Genomic DNA, 27001 nt, shown 5'->3' with positions numbered 1-27001 from the left:
CTGCTCTTGTGAGGGGATCTCAGTTCGTGGGTCACCTTTTCTTGGTTGGGGTCTCCTGCTCTTGGCTGGGGGTCTCCTGCTCTTGTGAGGGGATCTCAGTTCTGGAGTCACCTTTTCTTGGTTGGGGTCTCCTGCTCTTGGCTGGGGGTCTCCTGCTCTTGTGAGGGGATCTCAGTTCTGGAGTCACCTTTTCTTGGTTGGGGTCTCCTACTCTTGGCTGGGGGTCTCCTGCTCTTGTGAGGGGATCTCAGTTCGTGGGTCACCTTTTCTTGGTTGGGGTCTCCTGCTCTCGACTGGGGGTCTCCTGCTCTTGTGAGGGGATCTCAGTTCTGGAGTCACCTTTTCTTGGTTGGGGTCTCCTGATCTTGTGAGGGGATCTCAGTTCTGGAGTCACCTTTTCTTGGTTGGGGTCTCCTGCTCTTGGCTGAGGGTCTCAGTTGTGGGATCTCCTGCTCTTAGGCGGAGGTCTCAGTTGTGGGGTCTCCTGCTCTTGTGAGGGGATCTCAGTTCTGGAGCCACCTTTTCTTGGTTGGGGTCTCCTGCTCTTGGCTGGGGGTCTCCTGCTCTTGTGAGGGGATCTCAGTTCTGGAGTCACCTTTTCTTGGTTGGGGTCTCCTGCTCTTGGCTGGGGGTCTCCTGCTCTTGTGAGGGGATCTCAGTTCTGGAGTCACCTTTTCTTGGTTGGGGTCTCCTGCTCTTGGCTGGGGGTATCCTGCTCTTGTGAGGGGATCTCAGTTCTGGAGTCACCTTTTCTTGGTTGGGGTCTCCTGCTCTTGTGAGGGGATCTCAGTTCTGGAGTCACCTTTTCTTGGTTGGGGTCTCCTGCTCTTGGCTGGGGGTCTCCTGCTCTTGTGAGGGGATCTCAGTTCTGGAGTCACCTTTTCTTGGTTGGGGTCTTCTCTTGTGAGGGGATCTCAGTTCTGGAGTCACCTTTTCTTGGTTGGGGTCTCCTGCTCTTGGCTGGGGGTCTCCTGCTCTTGTGAGGGGATCTCAGTTCTGGAGTCACCTTTTCTTGGTTGGAGTCACCTTTTCTTGGTTGGGGTCTCCTGCTCTTGTGAGGGGATCTCAGTTCTGGAGTCACCTTTTCTTGGTTGGGGTCTCCTGCTCTTGTGAGGGGATCTCAGTTCTGGAGTCACCTTTTCTTGGTTGGGGTCTCCTGCTCTTGGCTGGGGGTCTCCTGCTCTTGTGAGGGGATCTCAGTTCTGGAGTCACCTTTTCTTGGTTGGGGTCTCCTGCTCTTGGCTGGGGGTCTCCTGCTCTTGTGAGGGGATCTCAGTTCTGGAGTCACCTTTTCTTGGTTGGGGTCTCCTGCTCTTGTGAGGGGATCTCAGTTCTGGAGTCACCTTTTCTTGGTTGGGGTCTCCTGCTCTTGGCTGGGGGTCTCCTGCTCTTGTGAGGGGATCTCAGTTCTGGAGTCGCCTTTTCTTGGTTGGGGTCTCCTGCTCTTGTGAGGGGATCTCAGTTCTGGAGTCACCTTTTCTTGGTTGGGGTCTCCTGCTCTTGGCTGGGGGTCTCCTGCTCTTGTGAGGGGATCTCAGTTCTGGAGTCACCTTTTCTTGGTTGGAGTCACCTTTTCTTGGTTGGGGTCTCCTGCTCTTGTGAGGGGATCTCAGTTCTGGAGTCACCTTTTCTTGGTTGGGGTCTCCTGCTCTTGGCTGGGGGTCTCCTGCTCTTGTGAGGGGATCTCAGATCTGGAGTCACCTTTTCTTGGTTGGGGTCTCCTGCTCTTGTGAGGGGATCTCAGTTCTGGAGTCACCTTTTCTTGGTTGGGGTCTCCTGCTCTTGGCTGGGGGTCTCCTGCTCTTGTGAGGGGATCTCAGTTCTGGAGTCACCTTTTCTTGGTTGAGGTCTCCTGCTCTTGGCTGGGGGTCTCCTGCTCTTGTGAGGGGATCTCCGTTCTGGAGTCACCTTTTCTTGGTTGGAGTCACCTTTTCTTGGTTGGGGTCTCCTGCTCTTGTGAGGGGATGTCAGTTCTGGAGTCACCTTTTCTTGGTTGGGGTCTCCTGCTCTTGTGAGGGGATCTCAGTTCTGGAATCACCTTTTCTTGGTTGGAGTCTCCTGCTCTTGGCTGGGGGTCTCCTGCTCTTGTGAGGGGATCTCAGTTCTGGAGTCACCTTTTCTTGGTTGGGGTCTCCTGCTCTTGTGAGGGGATCTCAGTTCTGGAATCACCTTTTCTTGGTTGGGGTCTCCTGCTCTTGGCTGGGGGTCCCCTGCTCTTGTGAGGGGATCTCAGTTCTGGAGTCACCTTTTCTTGGTTGGGGTCTCCTGCTCTTGTGAGGGGATCTCAGTTCTGGAGTCACCTTTTCTTGGTTGGGGTCTCCTGCTCTTGGCTGGGGGTACCCTGCTCTTGTGAGGGGATCTCAGTTCTGGAGTCACCTTTTCTTGGTTGGGGTCTCCTGCTCATGAGGGGATCTCAGTTCTGGAGTCACCTTTTCTTGGTTGGGGTCTCCTGCTCTTGGCTGGGGGTCTCCTATGTGGGCAGATCCCTCTCCCATGTAATGTGTGCTGCTGGTGGGGGGAGCAGGAGCTGCAGGAGACGAGCTGTCAGGCAGCGGCTCGGGTCATTCTGCCGGAGAGTCTGCAGAGCGCGGGGCGGATGGACGCTGCAGCTCCGGCTCCTCCACACACAGCGCCGGCAGCCGCCGCAGGACGCAGAGCCCGGCACCAGGAAGCCGGCAACTTCTGACCGGAGGATGAGATCACCTGCACGGATCAGCAGTCCGCAGGTGGAGCAACATCATGGGGGACCCCCTGCAAAGGTCAGCAGTCCGCAGGTGGAGCAACGTCATGGGGGACCCCCTGCAAAGGTCAGCAGTCCGCAGGCGGAGCAACGTCATGGGGGACCTCCTGAAAAGGTCAGCAGTCCGCAGGTGGAGCAACGTCATTGGGGACCCCCTGCAAAGGTCAGCAGTCCGCAGGCAGAGCAACGTCATGGGGGACCCCCTGCAAAGGTCAGCAGTCCGCAGGTGGAGCAACGTCATGGGAGACCCCCTGCAAAGGTCAGCAGTCCGCAGGTGGAGCAACGTCATGGGGGACCCCCTGCAAAGGTCAGCAGTCCGCAGGTGGAGCAACGTCATGAGGGACCCCCTGCAAAGGTCAGCAGTCCGCAGGTGGAGCAACATCATGGAGGACCCCCTGCAAAGGTCAGCAGTCCGCAGGTGGAGCAACGTCATGGGGGACCCCCTGCAATAATCAGCAGTCCGCAGGTGGAGCAACGTCATGGGGGACCCCCTGAAAAGGTCAGCAGTCCGCAGGCGGAGCAACGTCATGGGGGACCCCCTGCAAAGGTCAGCAGTCCGCAGGCGGAGCAACGTCATGGGGGACCCCCTGCAAAGGTCAGCAGTCCGCAGGTGGAGCAATGTCATGGGGAACCCACTGCAAAGGTCAGCAGTCCGCAGGTGGAGCAACGTCATGGGGGACCCCCTGCAATAATCAGCAATCCACAGGTGGAGCAACGTCATGGGGGACCTCCTGCAAAGGTCAGCAGTCCGCAGGTGGAGCAACGTCATGGGGGACCCCCTGCAAAGGTCAGCAGTCCGCAGGTGGAGCAACGTCATGGGGGACCTCCTGCAAAGGTCAGCAGTCCGCAGGTGGAGCAACGTCATGGGGGACCTCCTGCAGAGGTCAACAGTCTGCAGGTGGAGCAAAAAGAGAGGGGTCTTTCTCCCAGCTGTTCCCCCATAGAAGTCAGTGGTCAGGATGGCAGAACTCCCCAGTGCTCCTCAGCAGTGGTCAGATGCTCCTCTGCAGTAGATGACCCACCCCAGGTGAACAAGCATGGCAGCACCTCTTGGTTTTACTCTGTATTGGTCGGATGTTCCCCGGCAAAGGACAGATGCTCCCCGGCAGTGGTCACAATTTCTCCAGCACTGGTCAGTTGCTCCCCAACAGTGGATGGTCGCTCTTTAGCAGTGGTCGATTGCTCTCCAGCAGTGGTCAATTGCTCCCCAGCAGTGGTCAAGTGCTCCCCAGCAGTGGTCGATTGCTCCCCGGCAGTGGTCAGTTGTTGCCCAGCACAGGTAGGTCGCTCCCTGGCAGTGGATGGTCGCTCCCCGGCAATGGATGGTCGGTCCCCGGCAGTGGATGGTCGCTGCCCAGCAGTGGATGGTCACTTCCCGACAGTGATCGGTTGCTCCCCGGCAGTGGTCGGTTGCTCCCCAGCAGTGGATGGTTCTTTCCCAGCAGTGGATGGTCACTCCCCGGCAGTGGATAGTTGCTTCCCGACAGTGGATGGTCGATCCCCGGCAGTAGTCAGTTGCTGTCCAGCACTGGTCGGTCGCTCCTCATCAGTTGATAGTCGTGCCACGGCAGTGGATGGTCGCTCCCCGGCAGTGGTCGGTTGCTCCTCAGCCATGGATGGTCACTCCCCGGCAGTGGATGGTCGCTCCCCGGCAGTGGATGGTCATTCCCCGGCAGTGGTCGTTTGCTCCCCGGCAGTGATGAGTTGCTCTCAGGCGGAGCACATTGAAGTTTTGGAGTCGGAGGATGTGGCACCTGCAGCCGTGGTAAGTCGCATGTTATGCCTCATAATCGGATGTTTCCTCTTTAGCGCTAAGTTTAGCTGTAGGGGGATTACCCGCAAACTTCCCTCCTGCTCTGGAGAATTAATCCTTATGTGTCCGGGTGGGGGATATGTGTAATCAGGGACCTAGAATTGGAGTACATTTGTATGATCATTATTAGGTTACCAGCTATGAGATTCCCGTCACCCCAGTCATGAATGTACTGATGGGGATCGCACCCTAGATCAGAGACCCCCAAACAGAAGAGACCCCCGTACACTGATAGACATCACACACGCAGGAGACCCCCATACACTGATAGACATCACAAACGTAGAAGACTCCCATACACTGATAGACATCACACACAGGAAACCCACGTACACTGATAGTCTACCTGTACCTGTCGCACGTCGGACAACCTGTGACCGTAGGACGACCTGTGCCCTTCGCGCGCCGGATGACCTGTGCCCGTCGCGTGTCTGATTCTTGGGTGTTTCCAGTATATCGGTCTCTCGCTGTCAGGGTGATGGCTGGTCTTGTAGTCTTTCTGAGGTGTGTGCTGTATAGAGTGATGTTGGGTATACCTGGAGATGGTTGGGGTAGTAGTCCAGCGGATCCATGTTTTGTTGTCTTTGTGGTCCAGGACAGGGGCCAAAGGAGACCACAAAACTTAATGATGCCCACTATATCCCCTACATGCCTGTACTTCCTCGTGCCCCCGTCCTGCAGTAGGGAATAAGGAAATCACCGATCCGAGCTGTGATGTCATCGCTCTGGTATATAGTCTCCTGTACATGTGATGTCATCGCTCTGGTATATAGTCTCCTGTACATGTGATGATGAGACAACCGTCTCTGCAGACCCTGTGCCCACACCGATGCCCCCACTATTCCGAAACACGGCGGTGTCCCTTCCCCCGGACAGATACAGGAATAATGACATGTGCTGCTTGTTGACACTAAGCTCCATGTGATGTGCTGCAGAACCCATGACTGATGATCTCATGTGCGGTGTCAGCTGCTGCAGAGCCATGCTCCTCATCCCAGATCTCAGATCAGTGCCACTCTGTGTGCCCAGCGCTGCAGTTACTGAAATGCCTATCCTCAGAGATGGCGTCATCACCTGTCCTCATTGATGGTGTCATCACCTGTCCTCATTGATGGTGTCATCATCACCTGTCCTCATTGATGGTGTCATCACCTGTCCTCATTGATGGTGTCATCACCTGTCCTCAGAGATGGCGTCATCACCTGTCCTCAGTGAAGGCATCATCACCTGTCCTCAGAGATGGCGTCATCACCTGTCCTTAGAGATGGCGTCATCACCTGTCCTCAGAGAGGGTGTCATCACCTGTCCTCATTGATGGTGTCATCACCTGTCATCAGAGATGGCGTCATCACCTGTCCTCATTGATGGTGTCATCACCTGTCCTCATTGATGGTGTCATCACCTGTCCTCATTGATGGTGTCATCACCTGTCCTCATTGATGGTGTCATCACCTGTCCTCAGAGAGGGGGTCATCACCTGTCCTCAGAGATGGCGTCATCACCTGTCCTCAGAGATGGCGCCATCACCTGTCCTCAGAGAGGGCGTCATCACCTGTCCTCAGAGAGGGCGTCATCACCTGTCCTCAGAGAGGGCGTCATCACCTGTCCTCAGAGAGGGCGTCCTCACCTGTCCTCAGAGATGGCATCATCACCTGTCCTCAGAGAGGGCGTCATCACCTGTCCTCAGAGAGGGCGTCATCACCTGTCCTGAGAGAGGGCGTCATCAGCTGTCCTCAGAGAGGGTGTCGTCACCTATCCTCAGAGAGGGGGTCATCACCTGTCCTCAGAGATGGTGTCATCACCTGTCCTCAGAGATGGCGTCATCACCTGTCCTGAGGGCGTCATCACCTGTCCTCATTGAGGGTGTCATCACCTGTCCTCATTGAGGGTGTCATCACCTGTCCTCATTGAGGGTGTCATCACCTGTCCTCAGAGAGGGCGTCATCACCTGTCCTCAGAGAGGGCGTCCTCACCTGTCCTCAGAGAGGGCTTCCTCACCTGTCCTCATTGAGGGCGTCATCACCTGTCCTCATTGAGGGTGTCATCACCTGTCCTCAGAGAGGATGTCCTCACCTGTCCTCATTGAGGGCGTCATCACCTGTCCTCATTGAGGGTGTCATCACCTGTCCTCATTGAGGGTGTCATCACCTGTCGTCAGAGAGGGTGTCCTCACCTGTCCTCAGAGAGGGCGTCATCACCTGTCCTCAGAGAGGGCGTCCTCACCTGTCCTCAGAGAGGGCATCCTCACCTGTCCTCATTGAGGGCGTCATCACCTGTCCTCATTGAGGGTGTCATCACCTGTCCTCAGAGAGGGTGTCCTCACCTGTCCTCATTGAGGGCGTCATCACCTGTCCTCATTGAGGGTGTCATCACCTGTCCTTATTGAGGGTGTCATCACCTGTCCTCATTGAGGGTGTCATCACCTGTCCTCATTGAGGGTGTCATCACCTGTCCTCAGAGAGGGCGTCCTCACCTGTCCTCAGAGAGGGCGTCCTCACCTGTCCTCAGAGAGGGTGTCATCACCTGTCCTCATTGAGGGTGTCATCACCTGTCCTCATTGAGGGTGTCATCACCTGTCCTTAGAGAGGGCATCATCACCTGTCATCATTGAGGGTGTCATCACCTGTCCTCAGAGATGGCGTCATCACCTGTCCTCAGAGAGGGTGTCATCACCTGTCCTCATTGATGGTGTCATCACCTGTCCTCATTGATGGTGTCATCACCTGTCCTCATTGATGGTGTCATCACCTGTCCTCATTGATGGTGTCATCACCTGTCCTCAGAGAGGGGGTCATCACCTGTCCTCAGAGAGGGCGTCATCACCTGTCCTCAGAGAGGGCGTCATCACCTGTCCTGAGAGAGGGCGTCATCACCTGTCCTCAGAGAGGGCGTCCTCACCTGTCCTCAGAGAGGGCATCCTCACCTGTCCTCATTGAGGGCGTCATCACCTGTCCTCATTGAGGGTGTCATCACCTGTCCTCAGAGAGGGTGTCCTCATTGAGGGCGTCATCACCTGTCCTCATTGAGGGTGTCATCACCTGTCCTCATTGAGGGTGTCATCACCTGTCCTCATTGAGAGTGTCATCACCTGTCCTCATTGAGGGTGTCATCACCTGTCCTCAGAGAGGGCGTCCTCACCTGTCCTCAGAGAGGGTGTCATCACCTGTCCTCATTGAGGGTGTCATCACCTGTCCTTAGAGAGGGCATCATCACCTGTCATCATTGAGGGTGTCATCACCTGTCATCATTGAGGGTGTCATCACCTGTCCTCATTGAGGGTGTCATCACCTGTCCTCATTGATGGTGTCATCACCTGTTCTCATTGAGGGTGTCATCACCTGTCCTCAGAGAGGGCGTCCTCACCTGTCCTCAGAGAGGGCGTCCTCACCTGTCCTCATTGATGGTGTCCTCACCTGTCCTCATTGATGGTGTCATCACCTGTCCTCATTGATATTGTCATCACCTGTCCTCAGAGAGGGTGTCATCACCTGTCTGCAGTGATGGTGTCCTCACCTCACCTCCAGATATCCGTTATATTATACAGCTGGTGGCCCGATTCTAACGCATCGGGTATTCTAGAATATGTATGTATGTATGCATATAGCAGCCACATAGTATATAGCAGAGGCCACGTAGTATATAGCAAATACTACGTGGCCTGTGCTATATACTATGTGGCTGCTATATACATACATACATATTGTAGAATACCCGATGCGTTAATACAGGCCACACAGTATATAACAGTGGCCACGCAGTATATAACACAGCCCAAACAGTATATAGCACAGCCCACATACTATATAACACAACCCACGCAGAATATAGCAGCCACGCAGTATATAACACAGGCGACGTAGTATATAGCACAGGCCACGCAGTATATAACACAGCCCACGGAGTATATAACACAGCCCACGTACTATATAACACAGCCCAGTACTATATAACACAGCCCACGCAGTATATAGCAGCCACGCAGTATATAACACAAGCAACGTAGTATATAGCACAGGCCACGCAGTATATAACACAGGGCACATAGTAGATAGCACAGCCCACGCAGTATATCACACAGCCCACGTACTATATAACACAGCCCAAGTACTATATAACACAGCCCATTCAGTATATAGCAGCCACGCAGTATATAACACAGCCCACATAACATATAACACAGGGCACGTAGTATATAGCACAGCCCACGGAGTATATAACACTGCCCATGTAGTATATAGCAGCCACACGGTATATAACCCTGCCCACGCAGTATTTAGCAGTGTGGGCACCATATCACTGTTAAAAAAAATACGGTAATTAAAATAAAAAATAGTTCTATACTCACCCGCCGGGATCCAGCGAAGCTGTCCCTATGTACGCGGCTGCCGCCATCTTCCGCTCCTAGGATGCATTGCGAAATTACCCAGATGACTTAGCGGTCTCGCGAGACCACTAAGTTTTCTGGGTAATTTCACAATGCATCTTTAGTAACGGAAGATGGAGGCCAGCGCGAGTGCATCGTCAGACGACGAAAGGTGAGTATAGCAGGTTTTTTTTTTTTTTATTATTTTTAACATTACATCTTTTTACTATTGAGGCTGCATAGGCAGCATCAATAGTAAAAAAGTTGGGGACACACAGGGTTAATAGCAGCGGTAACGGAGTGCGGTACCCGCGGGCCGTTACCGCTGGCATTAACCCTGTGTGAGCAGTGACTGGAGGGGATTACGGAGCGGGCGCCGGGCACTGACTGTAGGGGAGGGACTAATCAGACTGTGTCCGTCGCTGATTGGTCGCAGCAGCCATGACAGGCAGCTGGCGAGACCAATCAGCGATGCGGGATTTCCGTTACAGAAGTTGCCGACAGAAAGACGGAAGTACCCCTTAGACAGTTATATGTATAAATGCAGGATGTGACATCACCGCTAACCAGTTATCAGTTATATTATACATCAATGATATGAGGGACGAGGGAGACTCCATTTTGGATTTATTAATTGAGGCCTCATAGATTATCCAGGGATCTCCCTCCATGCCTGAATTGTGGCCCCCACCCTTGCGAAAAGTACACAGATTCCCACAAGAGCAGAACTTTACCATTTGGCCAGAGAATTACAGGCCAAGTGTTAATGAAGGCAAAGGGGAGCAGAGCTAGGACCCCCTGCTGTCTTTTGTGCAAGGCGGCCCACATCAAAGCAAACTCTAGACCGAACGCCACCGACACCTAGAGATGAATCATGAGAGTACCATGAGAGCTAGACCAAACGTCACCGACATCTAGAGATGAATTGTGAAAATACCGTGAATCTCAGGGTTAAGTCTAATGTATCACCAGAACCCTGGGAGCACCCTTCACACACCCCTGCGTCTCACATTGCTCTAGCGGTTGCAGATTCCGAGCTATCGAGAACCACTTAGCCGATCCAAGTTTTATACTCTCAGTATCGTCCCAGCCCCAACAAACCCGTTGAGATGTCAGTCGTCCTGTTTGGATCTCCCACTAGGAAATTATGACCCAGCCTAGATATTGGGAACTATTTCAGCTAGGAGGTGAAGGGAGGAGAATTCAGCCCAACCAAGAGGGGCAATGGCAAATATGGGAGGGGGCATGCAAAAGGTTAAAAACTAGCTACACACTTTTAACCCCATCTTTGTTCTGCCATGGAAGCCACGTCACATTATGTGTGGAGACGGACCAGGAACTAAGGAAGTATCTGTGGACTCAGCGCTTCACTGAGGCCCTCATTGCTATAAGACATGGTAACTTGACTTAATTGCTATTCCCAACCTCTACCCTTCTTTTTATCTCTACTTCTGGCTGTATTATGTGTATAATATTCTGTATATATTTGTAGTTTCTGGTGCCCCTTTCGGCAATTAAAATACCAATTAATTTTGGGCTGCCCTTTTAACTCGAAACCTAATTTTCCACGTCCGTGAGTGTGGCTAGTACTTACACGCTACCTGGGGTTGGTTTCTGACCCGATATAAGCTTGTTAACGGACCAGGCTTATATCTAACGAGGAACTGGTGGCAGCGTACCGTTCTGGTGTTATTGGGGATCCTGGCAGTGATGGATTAGAGGTTTATATATATATATATATATATATATATATATATATATATATATATATATTCCCGGACTGGGACTGGTGATATATATATATATATATACCGCCCTCACTGCAGAGTGCCCTGATAACTAGTATGTGAAAGGGCATCCTCTCTGGCGACTACTTATCCTAGGTGAAGTTTCCTGACTGACCTGAGGGTAAGGGGGGCTCCAGAGAGCTGTGACTGCATAAGCTCTGTCACAGATTGGTGACGAAGGGGTGATATCAGTATCCCCCCATCCTCTCCTGTGTGTGATTTCATTATAAGTGGTGGCACAGCGGTGGGTTCAAGATAATAGTATGTGTGGGACCCCTACTCCTAGACTCTAAAGACTACCAGTAGTAGCTTTTGGTGCTGTGGTCTTAAAATCTGCCCAGCAATAGACTGTCAGAGTGCAAATAAGATAAGGTGTGTGGGTACACGGGTCACGGCTCTGTGTCAAAGAGTGCAAGGATGGCCAGTGGCACCAGGTCCAGAACCCAGGAAATGGACAATGCTATTGGCGATTGAGAGGAGGTGGACGATTGTGCTGTTCAAGGCGATGCAGAGTCCAGGCAAGGCTCCCCAAGGAGCCTGCCGCCCGGCTCGGTCCTGCAGTGGGCTGCCTCTCATCTGCCTACTGCCTCTGCCTCTGCCTCTCATCAGATGCCCTCCTGCAAGCGGCTATGGCCAGTCACAACGCTCAGGACCAGGCCACCTGTGACAAACTCCTGGCAGTGAGGGAACGCTGTGAAGTGCCAGGCACAGCATGAAGCTGCAGAGCGCGAACATCAGTAACAAATGCTTTAGCTCCAACTCCAACTCCAGCTACAGACCCCAGCCCGTCATGAGTCCCCCGAGATCCGGATCCAGAAGCTACTGGCATTGGACTTCCCTCTGCTGGATCAAGGAGGGGAATTGGACACTTTCTTGCTAGTATTTGAAAAAACTTGCCATCACTACCATCTGCCTGAGGACCAGTGGGTTCGGTTCTTAACCCCTCGCCTCAGGGTTAAGGCCCTGGAAATATTTGGCTACCTGCCTAATGAGACCAGCCTGAGCTATGAGGGTATCAAGCAGGGTCTGGTCCGGCAGTACAATTTGACCTGAGACCTACCGGAAGAAGCTCCGGAGAATGCAGCGGGGTCTTGCAGACAGCTGGGCCGACCACACAAAGGCCTTACTGCAAGCTGTTGACCAATGGACCATAGGACTAGAGCTCAACACCATCCAGCAGCTGAAGGAGCTCATCGCAACTGAGCCATTTTTGTGGATATCCCCGGAGGGCCTCCAGCAGTTCATCCATGACCGGAAACCGAAGGGGGCCTCTGCTACAGCCGCCCTGGTGGCTGAATACGCCAACAATAGAGCACCTGAGGCCAGGAGGGCCGCCAGCAGCACCTGGAGAGGGGGTAAGGCTACGTTCACATTAGCGTTTTGCGGGGCTGCGTCGGGCGCAGCCGCGGTGACGCATGCGTCATGCGCCCCTATATTTAACATGGGGGCGCATGGACATGCGTTGTCTTGCGTTTTGTGATGCATGCGTCTTTTTTGGCGCAAGCGTCAGGGAGCAGAGGACGCAGCAAGTTGCATTTTTTTTGCGTCCAAAATCATGCCAAAAAAGGACTCATGCGTCACAAAATGATGCGTTTTGCATGCGTTCTTGTTTGCGTTGTGCGTTGCGTCGCCGATGCAGCACCGCACAACGCAAATGTGAATGTAGCCTAAGTCCAATCCTGCCCATTTCCTCGGCCCCTAAAATGCAGGGGGCGCACCCCACTGCTCCCCTCTCCAGGTCAGGGGTAGCACCCCGCCGATGTCACCATTGCACCCAACCAAGGCACTTCAAGGCCATGTGTCCCCAGCGCCATAAGGCCCTGTCCCCAATTACCAACCCATCACCATCGGCCGCTCAGCGGTCATGGGACTGCGGGACACCGGCGCTGAGATGACCCTTGTACGGCCTGAGGCGGTGTCTCCCCGGGATTTGGTACCTGGAAAAACCCTTTCCGTCTCCGAGATTGGAGGTGTCAAACCGGCACTGCCCGTTGCCATGGTATATTTTGGACTAGGGCGCTGGGAGGGGAATGCTGGAGATGGGGGTATCAGCAAATATTCCCGCCAATGCTTTGCTTGGGACCGTTTTGGGGTGGCTAGTGTCCCAGTATGTGGCCACTGAACCCACAAGTTCGGCTCCTATAGACTGTCTTGAAATGTGCACTGCTGTTGATGTTGATGTATTGAATGTGCCTCCTGCTGTGCAGGGGGAAGCGAAATCTGAAACTTTTCCATACACTGACACTACATGCACAAGAAAGGCAGCTGTGACAGGTGAGATGTGTGAAGATGCTCTCTGGTGTGATCAGCCCGTGTGCTGGGATCTATTGTCCTCTAGTGGGAGAGACAGGGGGCATGGAGCTGCGAGAGGAGACTCAAGAGTTGGAGGGGGGTGCTGCCACGGGAAGTGCAGAGCCCCTAGACAAGTCCAGACTGCTGAGTTCAGAACTGCTGCAGGGAGAGGAACAGATCCTGGGGATTGGGGGTGCCACAGGAGACATGAAGCCACCAGGTAAGGCCCCAGGGCAGGAGTTCCCCACATCAGGGATGTCACGAGGGTAGGTTAGTCTGCCTGACCCGACGACTTGGTCAGGAGCCAAGGGGAAACACGAACTACCCTTGGTCGCAACATTCATGGCCGCTATCACCAGGAGTGGGAGCGCCAGAGCCCAAATAACCTCACGGAGGTCCAGTGGCTTCCCCACCTCCGGCCAAGTGGCTGCCAAGTCAGACGGAGGCCAAGAGACAGGTCCAGAGGAACTCACGGAGGACATGACAGTTTAGTCTATTTTGCTCATGTCTAGTCAGGGGTTTCAGGCGGCATTAGAAGCTGACCACAGCCTGAAAGCTCTTAAGGAGCAGGCGGCACAGCCTCCCATGGAGTCAGACTACGAGCGAATGGTCTGTGACCAGAAACAGCTGTACCGGGTAACGGTCCAGCAGGGTTCACCAGAGGCATGGCCCATGGACTGACAGTTAGGGGTACCCTATTTGTTCAGGGTGGAATTGTTGTGGATCGCACCTGAGATTCCGATGGTCAGACACCTAGGGATCACCAAAACCAATGCCAGGCTAGCCCAGCTTTTCTACTGGCTTTTCTACTGGCCAAAAATGGGGACCAATGTGGCTGCCTACTACTGTTCATGTGACACCTTTCAGAGGGTGGGGAAGGTGGGGCCGCACCCCAAAGCTGCACTGGTAACTCTGCCCATCATTGACAAGCCTTTCAGAAGGGTTGCTGTGGATCTCATTGGACCACTGTCCATTCCCAGCTACTCCAGGAAATGCTTCATACTGACAGTAGTAGATTATGCCACCCGGTACCTGGAACCGGTAGCTTTGTCATCCATTCAGGCCGACAAGGTGGCTACCGCCTTACTGGAGATTTTCTCGCGAGTGGGTTTTCCTCAGAAAATGCTCACCGACCAAGGGACCTAGTTCATGTTGCAGCTGATGGAGTCCCTCGGTAAGTCAATACATGTGGAACATCTGGTGGTCAGCCTGTACCACCCACAGACTATTGGCCTGTATGAGCATTTCAATGGCACCTTGAAGCAGATGCCTAAGATGTTGGTCGTCTCACACGGGAGAGATTGGGAGCGGTACCTCCCACACCTGTTATTTGCCTACCAGGAAGTTCCACAGGCCTCAACGGGGTTCTCCTCCTATGAGCTCCTGTATGGGCGATGTGTGCGGGAGGCCCCTGGCTCTAGTGAAAGATGTATGGGAAGGGGACTTGGCCACCCCTGAAGTATCAGTCATCGAGTATGTTGTGAGCTTCCAGAACAAGATGACGGCCTTGATGCGGGTGGTGGATGACAATATGGCACAAGCCCAGACTAACCAGAAGCGTTGGTACGACCAGGTGGGATAGAAAGTGTGGGTACTGGTCTCATACCACAGAACCAGCTTCAGACGTGCTGGGAGGACCCATACCTCGTCAACTCTGCCACGTATCTGGGTACCCTGGACCACGCCTGTGGAAAGAGGAAGGCCTTAAACGTGAAAATGATGAAGGCCCATCATGAGCGGGAGGCTTGTGCCCTTCCCGTGTGCAACCTTCCCGAGGAAGGAAAGGCCGAAACCCTCCTGGATCTGCTCACCCAAGCCAAGGCGGGTGGATCCATTGAGGATGTGAAGGTTGGCAACCAGCTTTTGGAGGACCAATGGTCTCAGCTGGGGGTCACCCTACACCGCTTCTTGGAGCTGTTCATCAGCCTGCCCAGAAGAACTGAGACAGCCGTCCATGACGTGGACGACGGTAATCACCCCCCAATCCAGCGTTCAGCATATCGGGTCTCTCTCGAGGTGCAGCAGCACATGCGCCAAGAGATTGATGAAATGCTGAAGCTGGGGGTGATCCAAGCTTCCAGCAGCATGTGAGCTTCGCCCATAGTCCTCGTTCCTAAAAAAGGACCTAACAAACCCGATTCTGTGTGGACTACAGGGGGCTCAGTTGGCCGGGGCTAAGTACCTGACCATCATGGATCTGAGCCGAGGAGATTGGCAGATTCCCTTGAACCATGAGGCACGGGAACACTCTGCCTTTATTACCTCTTTTGGACTGTACGAGTCCACAGTGATGCCGTTCAGGATGAAGAATGCCCCTGCCACTTTTCAGCAGATGGTCAACACACTGCTCAAGGGACTTGAAGGGTTCGCGGCCACGTACCTGGATGATATTGCCATCTTCAGTCCCACCTGGATCACCTAGAGCTGCTGGCGCAGGTGCTTGGGCAGATCTAACAAGCAGGTTTGACCACATCAAGCCGGAAAAGTGCCAGCTGGGCATGAGCAGAACTTTACCCTTTGGCCAGAGAATTTGAGGCCACGTGTTAGGCTATGTGCACACGTTCAGGTTTTTTCGCGGTAAAAACGCTATAAAAACTCATTAAAAATGCATACATTATGCATTCTATGTGCATATGGATGCGTTTTTTTCCGCGAAAAAAACGCATCGCGGTAAAAAAATGAGCATGTTCATTATTTTTGCGGATTTTCTGCGTTTTTCCCGCAATTCTATGCATTTGAGAAAAAAATGCACAAAAAATGCACAAAAAACGCACCAAAAACGAGTAAAAACGCGTCAAAATCGATTGCGGTAAAAACGCATGCGGATTTCTGGCAGAAATGTCCGGTTTTTGTCAGGAAAATTTCTGCAAGAAATCCTGACGTATGCACATACCCTTAATGAAGGCAAAGAGGAGCAGAGCTAGGACCTGCTGCTGTTTTTTGTGCAAGGCAGCCAACATCAAAGCAAACTCTAGACCGAACGTCACCGACACCTAGAGATAAGTCATGAGAGTACCATGGAAGCTAGACTAAGTGTCTCCAACATCTAGAGATGAATTATATTGGACTTGACCCTGAGATTCACAGTACTTTTACATCACCCGAACCCTGGGAGCCCCCTGCACGCATCCCTGCTTCTCACATTGCTCTAGCAGTACCGGATACCAAGCTATTGAGACTGGCTCTCTAGAACCACTTAGCCGACCCAAGATTGGACTCTCTGTATCAGTCCAGCCCCAACGAACCCATTGAGACATCAGTCGTACCGTTTGGACCTCCCGCTAGGAAGTTATGACCCATTCTAGATATTGGGAACTATTTCGCCTAGGAGGTACAGGGGGGAGAATTCAGCCCAACCAAGAGGTGCGCAAAGGGTTAAAAGCTAGCTACACACTTTTAGCCCCGTCTTTGTTCTGCCATGGAAGCCATGTCACGTTATGTGTGGAGATGGACCAGGAATTAAGCAAGTACCTGTGGACTCAGCGCTTCTTTGGGCCCCACATGCTATAAAACAATCTTTAAATGAGAAGGTGTGTCCATACTTTTGGTCTGTACTGTACATAATGTGACCATGGTGTGGTCACATGGTCTCTGTAGTAGAGAGTGTGTCAGGGCCTGGATGGCTTGTGTGTTGGGAGGTCCTGTGCGTGGATCGGATCCCTGAATAGCACACTGAGAGACTTGTGTGTTGGGAGATCCTAGGAGTATGATGTCCTGAATAGCGCAACCTGTGTTGGAAGATCCTGGGAGTAGGACGTCCTGAAGAGCACATGGAAAGGCATGTATGCAGAGTCTTTGATGGCACTGCATTGTGGGAGCTACAGCCCTTCTGAGGACCTGGACTGTCAGGTGGCCTGGTGAGCAAGGCATTATATGGGACGGGGATCCCAGTTCAGCAACTTCCCTGGGAGAGAGAGAACTGACAGGAGTCAGCGGGGGAGCAAGAGCTCCTGGAAGATAACCCAGAGTATGGGCAACTATGTGCACTGACAGGGGGTCAGTTAGTTGAACTGTGCGGTCACCCATGGTAACTGGACGGAGTAAGGTCAAGCATGTTTAGAGAGTGCAAATTAATGCTGTCAGTTGGTGCCTATTGTGTTCCATGAAGTGCAATGGACTATGTGTAGGCTGGTGATGTGCAAAATGGCCTACGGGGTGGTTTATGATGTCTGAATAAACCAAAATAGACTGTTTATGTGGAAAAACCGTGCCTGTCTACGTTTATCCCATTGCCAAGCGAGTGTCCCCCAACACATGCAGTAAGCGCCATCTTACACTGGTCCCAGATATCGGTTATATTATACAGCAGTGACATCACCGCTCTCCGGGTATCGGTTAATATATGACAGTTGGGGTCTGTATATCTGGACACAGTTGCGTTGAGCAGGATCGTGCTGATCATAATCTGAGCTCCTTTTTTTTTCGTCCTCCATCAGCCGGTGATTCTCTTGCCGCCTCCGCTGAGCAGTATATGGAGGCGACAGCTGCTCGGTGGGAGGGGGATGTGTTGCTGCAGAGTGATAATCTGCTGTGTGCGACATCTACACGTGGACGGCGACATGTGCCGTATCCCCACACCCTTATAATGTGGATGGGGCTCCCTAGTCTCTATCTGAGCCAGTTACATGAACCATACTGTGCGAGGAGCAGATTCACAGCAGTGCAGAGTATTTCGGGAGAAGAGGGTGTTGATCTTATAGGTTGTCACAGACTTAAAGTTAAGCAGGATCCCCAGCAGCACAGAGTATTTCAGCAGTGGAGCACACCTAGCGCTCAGATCTTTCTTGGTTGTAGGTGTGGGGTGTACATAGGAGCAGCGAGTGACCAGCCAGAGTGATCCCCCTCTCTGTACGTCTGGCCACTGCCGCTCCTACGTGTTGACACTGTATTCGAGGACATGTGGGGGGTCATCACTTCTGGGTATATTACCCCTCACGTCATGCTGGGGGTCCCGACAATGGGACGATTGCACTATAAAGTGTGCCATGTGCACCCCTCGTCCTGTGACGCCCGACAGAAAGATGGTGGAGGTATCCGTGCGACGTGACCGGAGAAGCGCCCAGCATGGCCGTGTGATCCGCTCTCCACGATCAGACGGATCACCCGGGTCACAGCGTTCTTGTCTTCGCCGCCTGTGTGACCCCAGATTAGTGGGAGTCATGGACGGCGCAGCACCTGCCGCCCCTCAGGCCTGAGCCCCCCAGAGCTTATATCCAGAGACAAAGATCTATTGTGTGATGAGTAGAGACATAAGAGGATAACCCCCACTGTCTCCAGCCATCGCCACCATCTGCCACCCTTTTGTCTGCAGCTTTTCACCCGACGTCTCAGCTGGACATCTTCGGATTATAATGGTTTCTCTGTCACTGAGATTTGAGCGAGGCACGACAGTCTGCGCCTACATGTACTGGGATGGGGAGACTGAGGGGAGAGGAACAGTAAGAAGAGGAAAAGTAAGAAAGGAGAAGAGGAAAAGAGAAGAGGAAAAGTAAGAAAGGAAAAGAGGAAGAAGAGGAAAGTAAGAAAAGGAAAAGTAAGATATAAGAAGAGGAACTTCTGGTGGGAAATAAATGACTATGGGTGGAAAATGAGCAGTAATTGGATGAAGATGTCTGCAAATACAGGAGCACTGATGTCACAAGTGACTTATTCAGTTCTTCCTAGGTTGTTTCACTTGCTCTTTTAGCTTCTCCTGGACAGTCGCTCTAGTTTCTCCAGTCCCTCATGTTCCTTCTGGTAGTTGTCCCTAGTTCCTCCAGATTTTTTCCTTGTAGTCACTCTTGTTCCTCCTAGTCGTTGACACTAGTTCATCCAGAACCTTGTGGGAGGTTTTTCTGGTTCCTCTGGATGTGTGTTTAGTTTCTCCAGGGTGTTCTCATAGGTTCATCCTGGCTAATAGTTTCTCCAGTTTCTTTCTCGGTGGTCACTGTTTCCCCGTGGGTGGTCACTCTGTGTCCCCCCTGGGTGTTGTCTCTAGTACCTTTCTAATTCCTCCAGATTCTATTGGGCAATCTCCTCATGGGTGTTGTCTCTAGTTTCTTCTGTTCTTCTTGAGAGGTTTTTGTTTCACCTGTGTGATCTTTTTTGTTTTACCTGGGTGTTGTGTCTAGTTTTTCCAGTTTTCCATGTGCGATTTTTCTGTTTTCTCCTGGGTGTTATCTCTAGTTACTCCTATTCTTCCTGAAAGTGTTCCTCCTGAGTGTTGACTTTAGTTTCTGAAGTTTCTAGTTCCTCCAGATTCTTCTGGATTGGCATCTTTGGATGAGGAAAATAGAAAAAAATTGGAGTCATGACTGGGTCATGTCGACCATGTAAATTTTTATTTTGTATGCACCATATTTTCTTTTGAATAATAAAAAAAGGAAAATCCAGTGCTGTTGAGCCAGGTTCCAATTTTTTCTACTTTCCTTGATGTGAGGCAAGGGCGAGGTCAGTGTCGGAGTCCCAGGTGGATGAGCATAGAGCAACTGGGTGAGCTGGAATCAAATTTCTATAATCTTTGGATGAGCTAGAGGCATCACCCAAGGAGAATCGGACTGTTCTGGGCAGCCTCAATGCTTGTCCCTTGGTGTTGCCTCTAATCCCTCCAGATTCTTCTGAGTGGTCACTCTGGTTCCTTCTTCTGAATTGCTCTAGATTCTCTTGGGCAGTCTACATGGATTGTCTAGTTCCTCCTGGGTGTTGTCTCTAGTTTCTCTTGATATTTCCAAGAGAGTCCACCTTGGTATTGGCTTTAGTTTCTCCAAATACTTGGGGGCAGACTTTCTTTCTCGTCTTGGGTGTTGCCTCTAGTTCCTCCAGATTCTTATGGGTGGCCTATTTTGAGGAACTATAGGTAACCCCCATTAAGACCCAGAGTGGCTAGCCAGCAGAATCTGGAAAAAGCAGAAAAAAAACACCAAGGAGAAATCAGATTCTTTTGGATAGCCTCTCTGGTTTATCCTGGGTGTTGCCTATTTGCTTCAGATTCTTTTGCACCATATTTTTAGTTTCCCTGGGTGTTGCCTCTAGTTCTTTCCCCGGTTTCTTCTGGGTAGCTTATCAGGTTACTCCTGGATGTTGCTTCTAGTTTCTCCAAATTCTTCTAGGTGGTCTGTCTGGTTTCCTCTGGATGTTGTCTCTAGTTCCCTCAGTTTATTCTGGGCAGTCTGGCAGTTCAAGTTCCTCCTAGTTGTTGGCTGTAAGTCAGGGGTGTCAAACTGCATTCCTCGAGGGCTGCAAACAGGTCATGTTTTCAGGATTTCCTTGCATTGCACAGGTGATAATTTAATCACCTGCAGAGAATGATTCCAGCACCTTGTGCAATGCTAAGGAAATCTTGAAAACACGCATGGTTTGAGGCCCTCGAGGAATGCAGTTTGACACCCCTGCTGTAGGTCCTCCAGTTTCTTTTGCACAGTCTCTTTAGTTCCTCCTAGGTGTTGAATTAAGTTCCTTCAGTTCCTTCTGGGCAGCATCTTAGGTTCCACCTGGGTTTTGTCTATTTCCTTCACATTCTTTGGAAAAGCCTTTTTTAGTTCCCCCTGGGTGTTTTCTTTAGTACCGGTTACTCCAGATTCTTCTGGACAGCCTCTCTGGTTTCCCCTAGTGCCTCCAGTTTATTAGCAGATTCTCAGGTTCCTCCTAGATGTTGCTTCTAGTTCCTTCAGTTTTTTCGCACAGTCTCTTGAGTTCATCCTATGAGTTTTCTATTTTTCCTTCAGCTTCTTCTTGGCAGCCTCTCTAATTAATTGTGTTTGTTGTCTCTAGTTCCTCCAGATTCTTGTGGCTACCTTCTCTGGGTGTTGTTTCTAGTTCTCCAGATTCTCGGAAGCCTCTGAGGTTACTCCTAGTTGTAGCCTCTAGTTCATTCAGTTTCTTTTGCAGAGTATCTTTAGTTCCTCTTGAGTATTGCCTTTAGTTCCTTCACTTTCTTATGCACAGTCCCTTTAGTTCCTCCTGTGTGTTTTCTCTTGTTCCTTCAGCTTCTTCTTGGCAGCCTCTATGATTCCTCGTGGTTGTTGCCTCACATCCCTCCAGATTCTTCTGGGCAGCTTTTCTGGTTTCCACTGGTTCCTCCAGTTTCTTGGCAGCCTCTCAGGTTCCTCCTAGGTGTTGTCTCTCGTTCCTCAGTTTCTTTTGCACAGTCCCTTTAGGTCTTCCTGGGTGTTTTCTCTTTTTTTTCTTCAGCTTCTCCTAGGCAGACTCTCTGGTTTCCTCCGGGTATTGCCTCTAGTTCCTCCAGTTTCTTGTGCACAGTCTCTTTTTTGTTCCTTTTGGGTGTTCCCTCTAGTTAGTCCACAGCCTCTCAGGTTCCTCCTGGGTATTGTCTTTAGTTCCTTCAGTATTTTTCTTAGGATTATTTGATTTACTAAGATATCTTCAGATTCCCTACATTTATAGACTTACAGGATGTTTGGGGGGTTGTACTTGGTGCCAGGGGCCCTCCAGTCTTGTGGCCCCATGATAATAGATGAGAGTGGATCCAGTGTGCAGAATCTGAATCTGTGTTCACTTTTGCAGTTTGATTCTGAGAGCAGCAGCTTCATCAGCAGTGGACAATTGTGGACCCTCCTGCAGAAACACGGCTCTGAGCTGGACCCCCACAAGCTGGATGTCCTGGTGGCCCTCGCACACAGCAGTGCTGATGGGAAGATCTGCTACCAAGATGTCCTAAATCTGGTAAGTTCCCAGAACCTGGAGCGTGTTGGGTGTTTGATTACTAAGTGTTGTCTATAGTAGTTGGTTCATGCCGCCATTTTTGTGCCTTTCAGATGTGCAACAAAAGATCAGACAGCTTCCGCCGGGCAATTCTGCAGGGGAACCGGCGCCTGTGCAACAAGAGTCTCCTGGAGGAGTCCAGTTTGGATTTGACTCAGCGCCTAATCCGCCATGTTGCCTATGAGACCTTGCCCCGGGAGATAGACCGGAAGTGGTTCTACGACAACTACACCGGGTGTCCCCCGCCCTGGTTCATGATCACGGTCACCATTGTGGAGGTGAGTCAGACTGCGATCTGTGATGGCACCACCTCCATCGGTCACCATCTTTAGCCTCATGCCATAAACGAGGGGTAAATAAAAATGCACCTTGGCGTCTTATCGCAGGGAGATGATGGCTGTATAAGGTGTAATGTCAGCAGTTGTGTCGCAGGTCGCCATCTTTGTGTACTACGGGCTATTGCTCGACCGCTTCATCCTGCAAGTGACGCATCCGCAGTACCTGAAGAAGAATCCTCTGGTGTATCACCCACAGCTCCGGGTGCAGGCGTGGCGATACCTCAGCTACATGTTCATGCACGCTGGGTGAGTAGCGCGCCACCTCTGAGTCCCAGCAAGCAGGAGGTTAATCCCTTGTGTTCTTTACAGAGTCGCAGTTATCTGTTAGTAGGACGCTGTCTCTTTAAATGTAGGAATAATATGGCATCAGCGGAGCGGCTGTAAGGGGGCCCCTAAGTGACAATGGGAGGTCCAAGTCAGGGTGATGTCATCACAGTGGGCAGACCCATGTTTATATGGTGTGTGGGGGTCTCGTCCTCTCATAACGGGGTTTTGTCTTCTAGGATAGAGCATCTGGGGGTGAACGTGGCATTGCAGCTGGTGGTCGGGGTCCCCCTGGAGATGGTGCATGGGGCGCTGAGGGTCGGCTTTGTGTACGTGGCAGGAGTCCTGGCAGGTGAGGTGAAGGGTCACGTGGGCCGCTCATTATTTAGGGGGGTCCTGAGATGTCTGATTGTTGTTCTCTTCTCTGCAGGTTCCCTTGCCGTGTCCGTGGCCGATATGACTGCTCCGGTGGTGGGATCATCTGGCGGCGTGTATGCCATTGCTTCGGCCCACCTTGCCAATATAGTCATGGTACGGAGCCCCCCAGAGAGGCACAAAGCCATAGACACCTGCCTGTTAGGCACAGAACCCCCCAAACACCCCCCTTGTAAGACAAAAAACCCCAAACACCTTCCAGAGGCATGAAACCTCCAAACACCCTTTGTGAGATATAATACCCCGCTAAACACACCCCAGCGAGGCACGAAACCCTCAAACACCTTTCACTGAGGCATGAAACCCTCAAACACCTCCCATTCAGGCTTGGAACCCACCAATTACCCCTCGTGAGGCACAGAACCCCCCAAACACCCAGAGAGGTACAAGAACCCCTACGAGCCCCATTATGAGGCACGAAACCTCTCTCCTAATGTCCCAGAGGAGTTTGGAGCCTCCCAATGCCACCAGTGAGGGCCAGATCCCCCTACAGTCTAATCCCCCAAACTCCCCTCAACACTTCACCACTTTACTATTGGGTCCCCAATACCCAGGACGTCCATGATGCCCTTTACACTGCAGTCGGTGGTCCTGTGAAAATAGGAAAAGAATCCAGCTCAGGAAAATGTATAAAATCGAAAATTCTTTATTCCAAATAATTTTTTAAACGAGAAGAAACACTGCATGTCAAAAATCAACAATATCCAAAAAATGAAAGGACAACCATGGTACAGCTGAACGCGTTTCGAGCCAGGCTGTGGACTAAGAACACTTAGTGTTCGAAACGCATTCAGCTGTACCATGGTTGTCCTTCCATTTTTTGGATATTGTTGATTTTTGACATGCAGTGTTTCTTTTCGTTTTAAAAATTATTTGGAATAAAGAATTTTCGATTTTATACATTTTTCTGAGCTGGATTCTTTTCCTACTTTCACCGATCCCAGAGAGCTTTGGCAGAAGCCCTTTCCGTGCTCGGATTGATTAAAACTCATGGAGATCATTCAAGAAGGGTGAGCTGAAATTTTGTGTGTGTTAGTCGGTGGTCCTGCCAATGTTCTGTATGCACAAGGTGTCACTTCTACAGCGCCCCTAGTAAGGCTTATCTCAGATCTGGGGGTCACTTATGGGGTAGCAGTGGTTTGGGGGTGTCTTATGTTGGGGTCACTGATCTGTTTTCTTCTCCTCAGAACTGGTCGGGGATGCGCTGTCAGTTCAAGCTCCTGCGCACATCCTTCGCCTTAATATGTAGTAAGTATGAGCCCCCGACAGCTGCAGATAAGGGGACCCCCAGGTACCAGCACTGGTTCACCCACAAGGGGGATACACCGCATGTAGTGCCAGCAGCCACTCACAGAGCCACTTTGTGTCTAACCCCAGGTGGCCGACTGCTGCGAATCCGAAACCCCAGATTATACGTACCCCAAAAACCACAGCACATAGTCGCTCCCTGATGGATACCTAGTGAACGACAGGAGGTAGAAGACTAAGTATAGAGAGACAGGAGTCCAATAATTTGCAGGATATAACACTGTCAGGAGGTGGAGGAGTGACTCTCTGCAGGGCCAGTGTAACAATCTGCCAGGATGACGGTCCACGTGGCCAAGGTGACAAACTCTCAGGATCAAGCTCCCTGGGGCCAGGATGACCATCTCTCAGGATGACACTCCTCCAGGCCAGGGTGAAAATCTCTCAGAATGACCATCTCTCTGGATGACACTCCTCCGGGCCGGGGTGAAAATCTCTCAGAATGACCATCTCTCAGGATGACACTCCTCCGGGCCGGGGTGAAAATCTCTCAGAATGACCATCTCTCAGGATGACACTCCTCCGGGCCACGGTGACTATCAGACAGACGGTCCTCTGGGCCGGGGTGACAGTCTCTCAGAACGACCATCTCTCAGGTTGACACTCCTCGGGGCCTGGGTGACAATCTCTCAGGATGACGTTCTTCTGGGCCGGGATGACGCTCTGCCGACCTCCTTTGTCTTTGTTCTCTCGTTCCAGTGAGCCTGGAGTTTGGTCGGGCGGTCTGGCTGCGGTTCTCTCCCTCCTCACACACCCTCTGCCCTCCCCCCAGTTTTGTGGCGCACCTGGGCGGGGTTGTGGTGGGGATTACTCTGGGCGTTGTGATCCTCCGGAACTTCGGGCAGCGGCTGACGGATCAGTGGCTCTGGTGGCTCTTCCTTGGCGGCTCCGCGCTGTTTATCGCCTTCGCCGTGCTGTGGAACCTCTTTGCTTTCAGTCTGCCCGGTCTCCGGTTGCCACCACCACCATAGCAGAGGTCATGTAACTTGACTGTGGGGGCGGCGGCTGCTTGTAGCTGAAGTGTTAACCTCATCCCAATAGCCAATCCAGTCCTGAATTCTGGTAAGATCTCCACTGGCCGCAAGCGGATGTGAACCTCCATGTTTACAGTCAGAGGTGGAAACATCTGATGCGCTGTGACACTGTACCAACCCCGTAGCTTTACCAGAGCAAACCATCTGCAGCACATGGATCTGATGCAGAGGCCTTCAGGCAGTGGACACATTGCGGCATGTGACAATGTGCAGATATTGACAAACTCATCGTGACGGAACATCCTCATCTTTGAGTAATTAACATAGCCCCACCCTTCATGAATATTAATGAGCCATGACAGGTGCTTTGGGCAGTCATGTGACAGACCGGTGGCCTCGCTATGTGATAGGATTTTATACTGTGGTTTTATAAAGCGTTGAATCTTTGGCAGTGTCATTACTCCTGGTGCCACAAGAGTGAGACCCCCGATGTAGAGAAATGGGGGAGCAACATGTCACAAGCAGGAGGCATCATCCCAGGGCCAGAACCGACATGGCGAATGATGCAGGTATCCGAAAAACTTAAAAGTAGAAGGACTAGTGAGGGTATGGGGGAGGTAGAAAAAAAACATCTTGATCTCCATATCCCTCCATCCAGACTATACCAGTCCTCCAGATCCCTCCGACTCCTAATCAATCCAGACTCCTCCTGTCCTCCACATCCCCCCCTCCAACCTACTCCTGACCTCCACATCCCTCCCTCCAGACTGCCTAATCCCTCCAGATTCCTCCACCTGTCCGCCACATCCCTCCCTCCAGATTCCTCCTCCTGTCCGCCACATCCCTCCCTCCAGATTCCTCCTCCTGTCCGCCACATCCCTCCCTCCAGATTCCTCCTCCTGTCCGCCACATCCCTCCCTCCAGATTCCTCCTCCTGTCCGCCACATCCCTCCCTCCAGACTGCCTAATAACTCCAGACTCCTCCTGCCCTCCACATCCCTCCCTCCAACTTACTCCTGTCCGATACATCCCTCCCTCCAGACTGCCTAATCACGCGACTCCTCCTGTCCTCCACATCCCTCCCTCCAGTCTCCTCCACATCCCTCCCTCCAACCTACTGCTGTCCTCCACATCCCTCCCTCCAGACACCTCCTGTCATCCACATCCCTTCCTCCAACTTACTCCTGTCCTCCACATCCCTCCCTCCAGACACCTCCTGTCCTCCACATCCCTTCCTCCAGAATCCTCCTGTCCTCCACATCCCTTCCTCCAGAATCCTCCTGTCCTCATCTTTCCCTCCAACCTACTCCTGTCCTCCACATCCCTCCCTCCAGACACCTCCTGTCCTCCACATCTCTCCCTCCAACCTACTCATGTCCACCACATCCCTCCCTCCAGATTCCTCCTGTCCTTCACATCCCTCCCTCCACCCTACTCCTGTCCGCCACATCCCTCCCTCCAGACTCCTGTCCGCCACATCCCTCCCTCCAGACTCCTGTCCGCCACATCCCTCCCTCCAGACTCCTCCTGCCCGCCACATCCCTCCCTGAAACCTACTCCTGTCCTCCACATCCCTCCCTCCAGACTCCTGTCCTCCACATCCCTCCCTCCAGACTCCTCCTGTCCTCCACATCCCTCCCTCCAGACTCCTCATGTCCTCCACATCCCTCCCTCCAACCTACTCATGTCCGCCACATCCCTCCCTCCACCCTACTCCTGTCCTCCACATCCCTCCCTCCAGATTCCTCCTGTCCTTCACATCCCTCCCTCCAGACTCCTCCTGTCCTCCACATCCCTTCCTCCAGAATCCTCCTGTCCTCCACATCTTTCCCTCCAGACACCTCCTGTCCTCCACATCCCTCCTGTCCACCACATCCCTCCCTCCAGACTCCTCCTGCCCGCCACATCCCTCCCTGCAAACTACTCCTGTCCTCCACATCCCTCCCTCCAGACTCCTCATGTCCTCCACATCCCTCCCTCCAGACTCCTC

General features: G+C 52.2%; 1 protein-coding gene across 3 annotated transcripts; it reads left to right on the top strand.

The window, feature by feature from the left end:
- The first annotated feature begins 2535 nt into the window (after positions 1 to 2535).
- Positions 2536 to 25458, top strand: RHBDL3 (rhomboid like 3). 3 transcript variants are annotated; one of them, XM_069748733.1, is made up of 8 exons: positions 2536 to 4505; positions 21498 to 21656; positions 21749 to 21973; positions 22128 to 22279; positions 22537 to 22649; positions 22728 to 22828; positions 23920 to 23980; positions 24737 to 25458. In XM_069748733.1, exons 1-8 carry the CDS (start codon positions 2694 to 2696, stop codon positions 25006 to 25008), a joined length of 2895 nt encoding a protein of 964 aa, XP_069604834.1. In that variant the 5' UTR covers positions 2536 to 2693; the 3' UTR covers positions 25009 to 25458. The 3 variants fall into 3 exon arrangements, with proteins under 3 accessions (XP_069604834.1, XP_069604835.1, XP_069604836.1); XM_069748734.1 differs by lacking the exon at positions 2536 to 4505 and adding an exon at positions 13162 to 13215; XM_069748735.1 differs by lacking the exon at positions 2536 to 4505 and adding an exon at positions 18432 to 18528.
- The last annotated feature ends 1543 nt before the right edge of the window (positions 25459 to 27001 follow it).

The sequence above is a fragment of the Ranitomeya imitator genome, chromosome 2 (genome assembly GCF_032444005.1).
Source record: "Ranitomeya imitator isolate aRanImi1 chromosome 2, aRanImi1.pri, whole genome shotgun sequence".
Classification (NCBI taxonomy): domain Eukaryota; kingdom Metazoa; phylum Chordata; class Amphibia; order Anura; family Dendrobatidae; genus Ranitomeya; species Ranitomeya imitator.
This window is presented reverse-complemented; position numbering and strand designations above follow the sequence as displayed.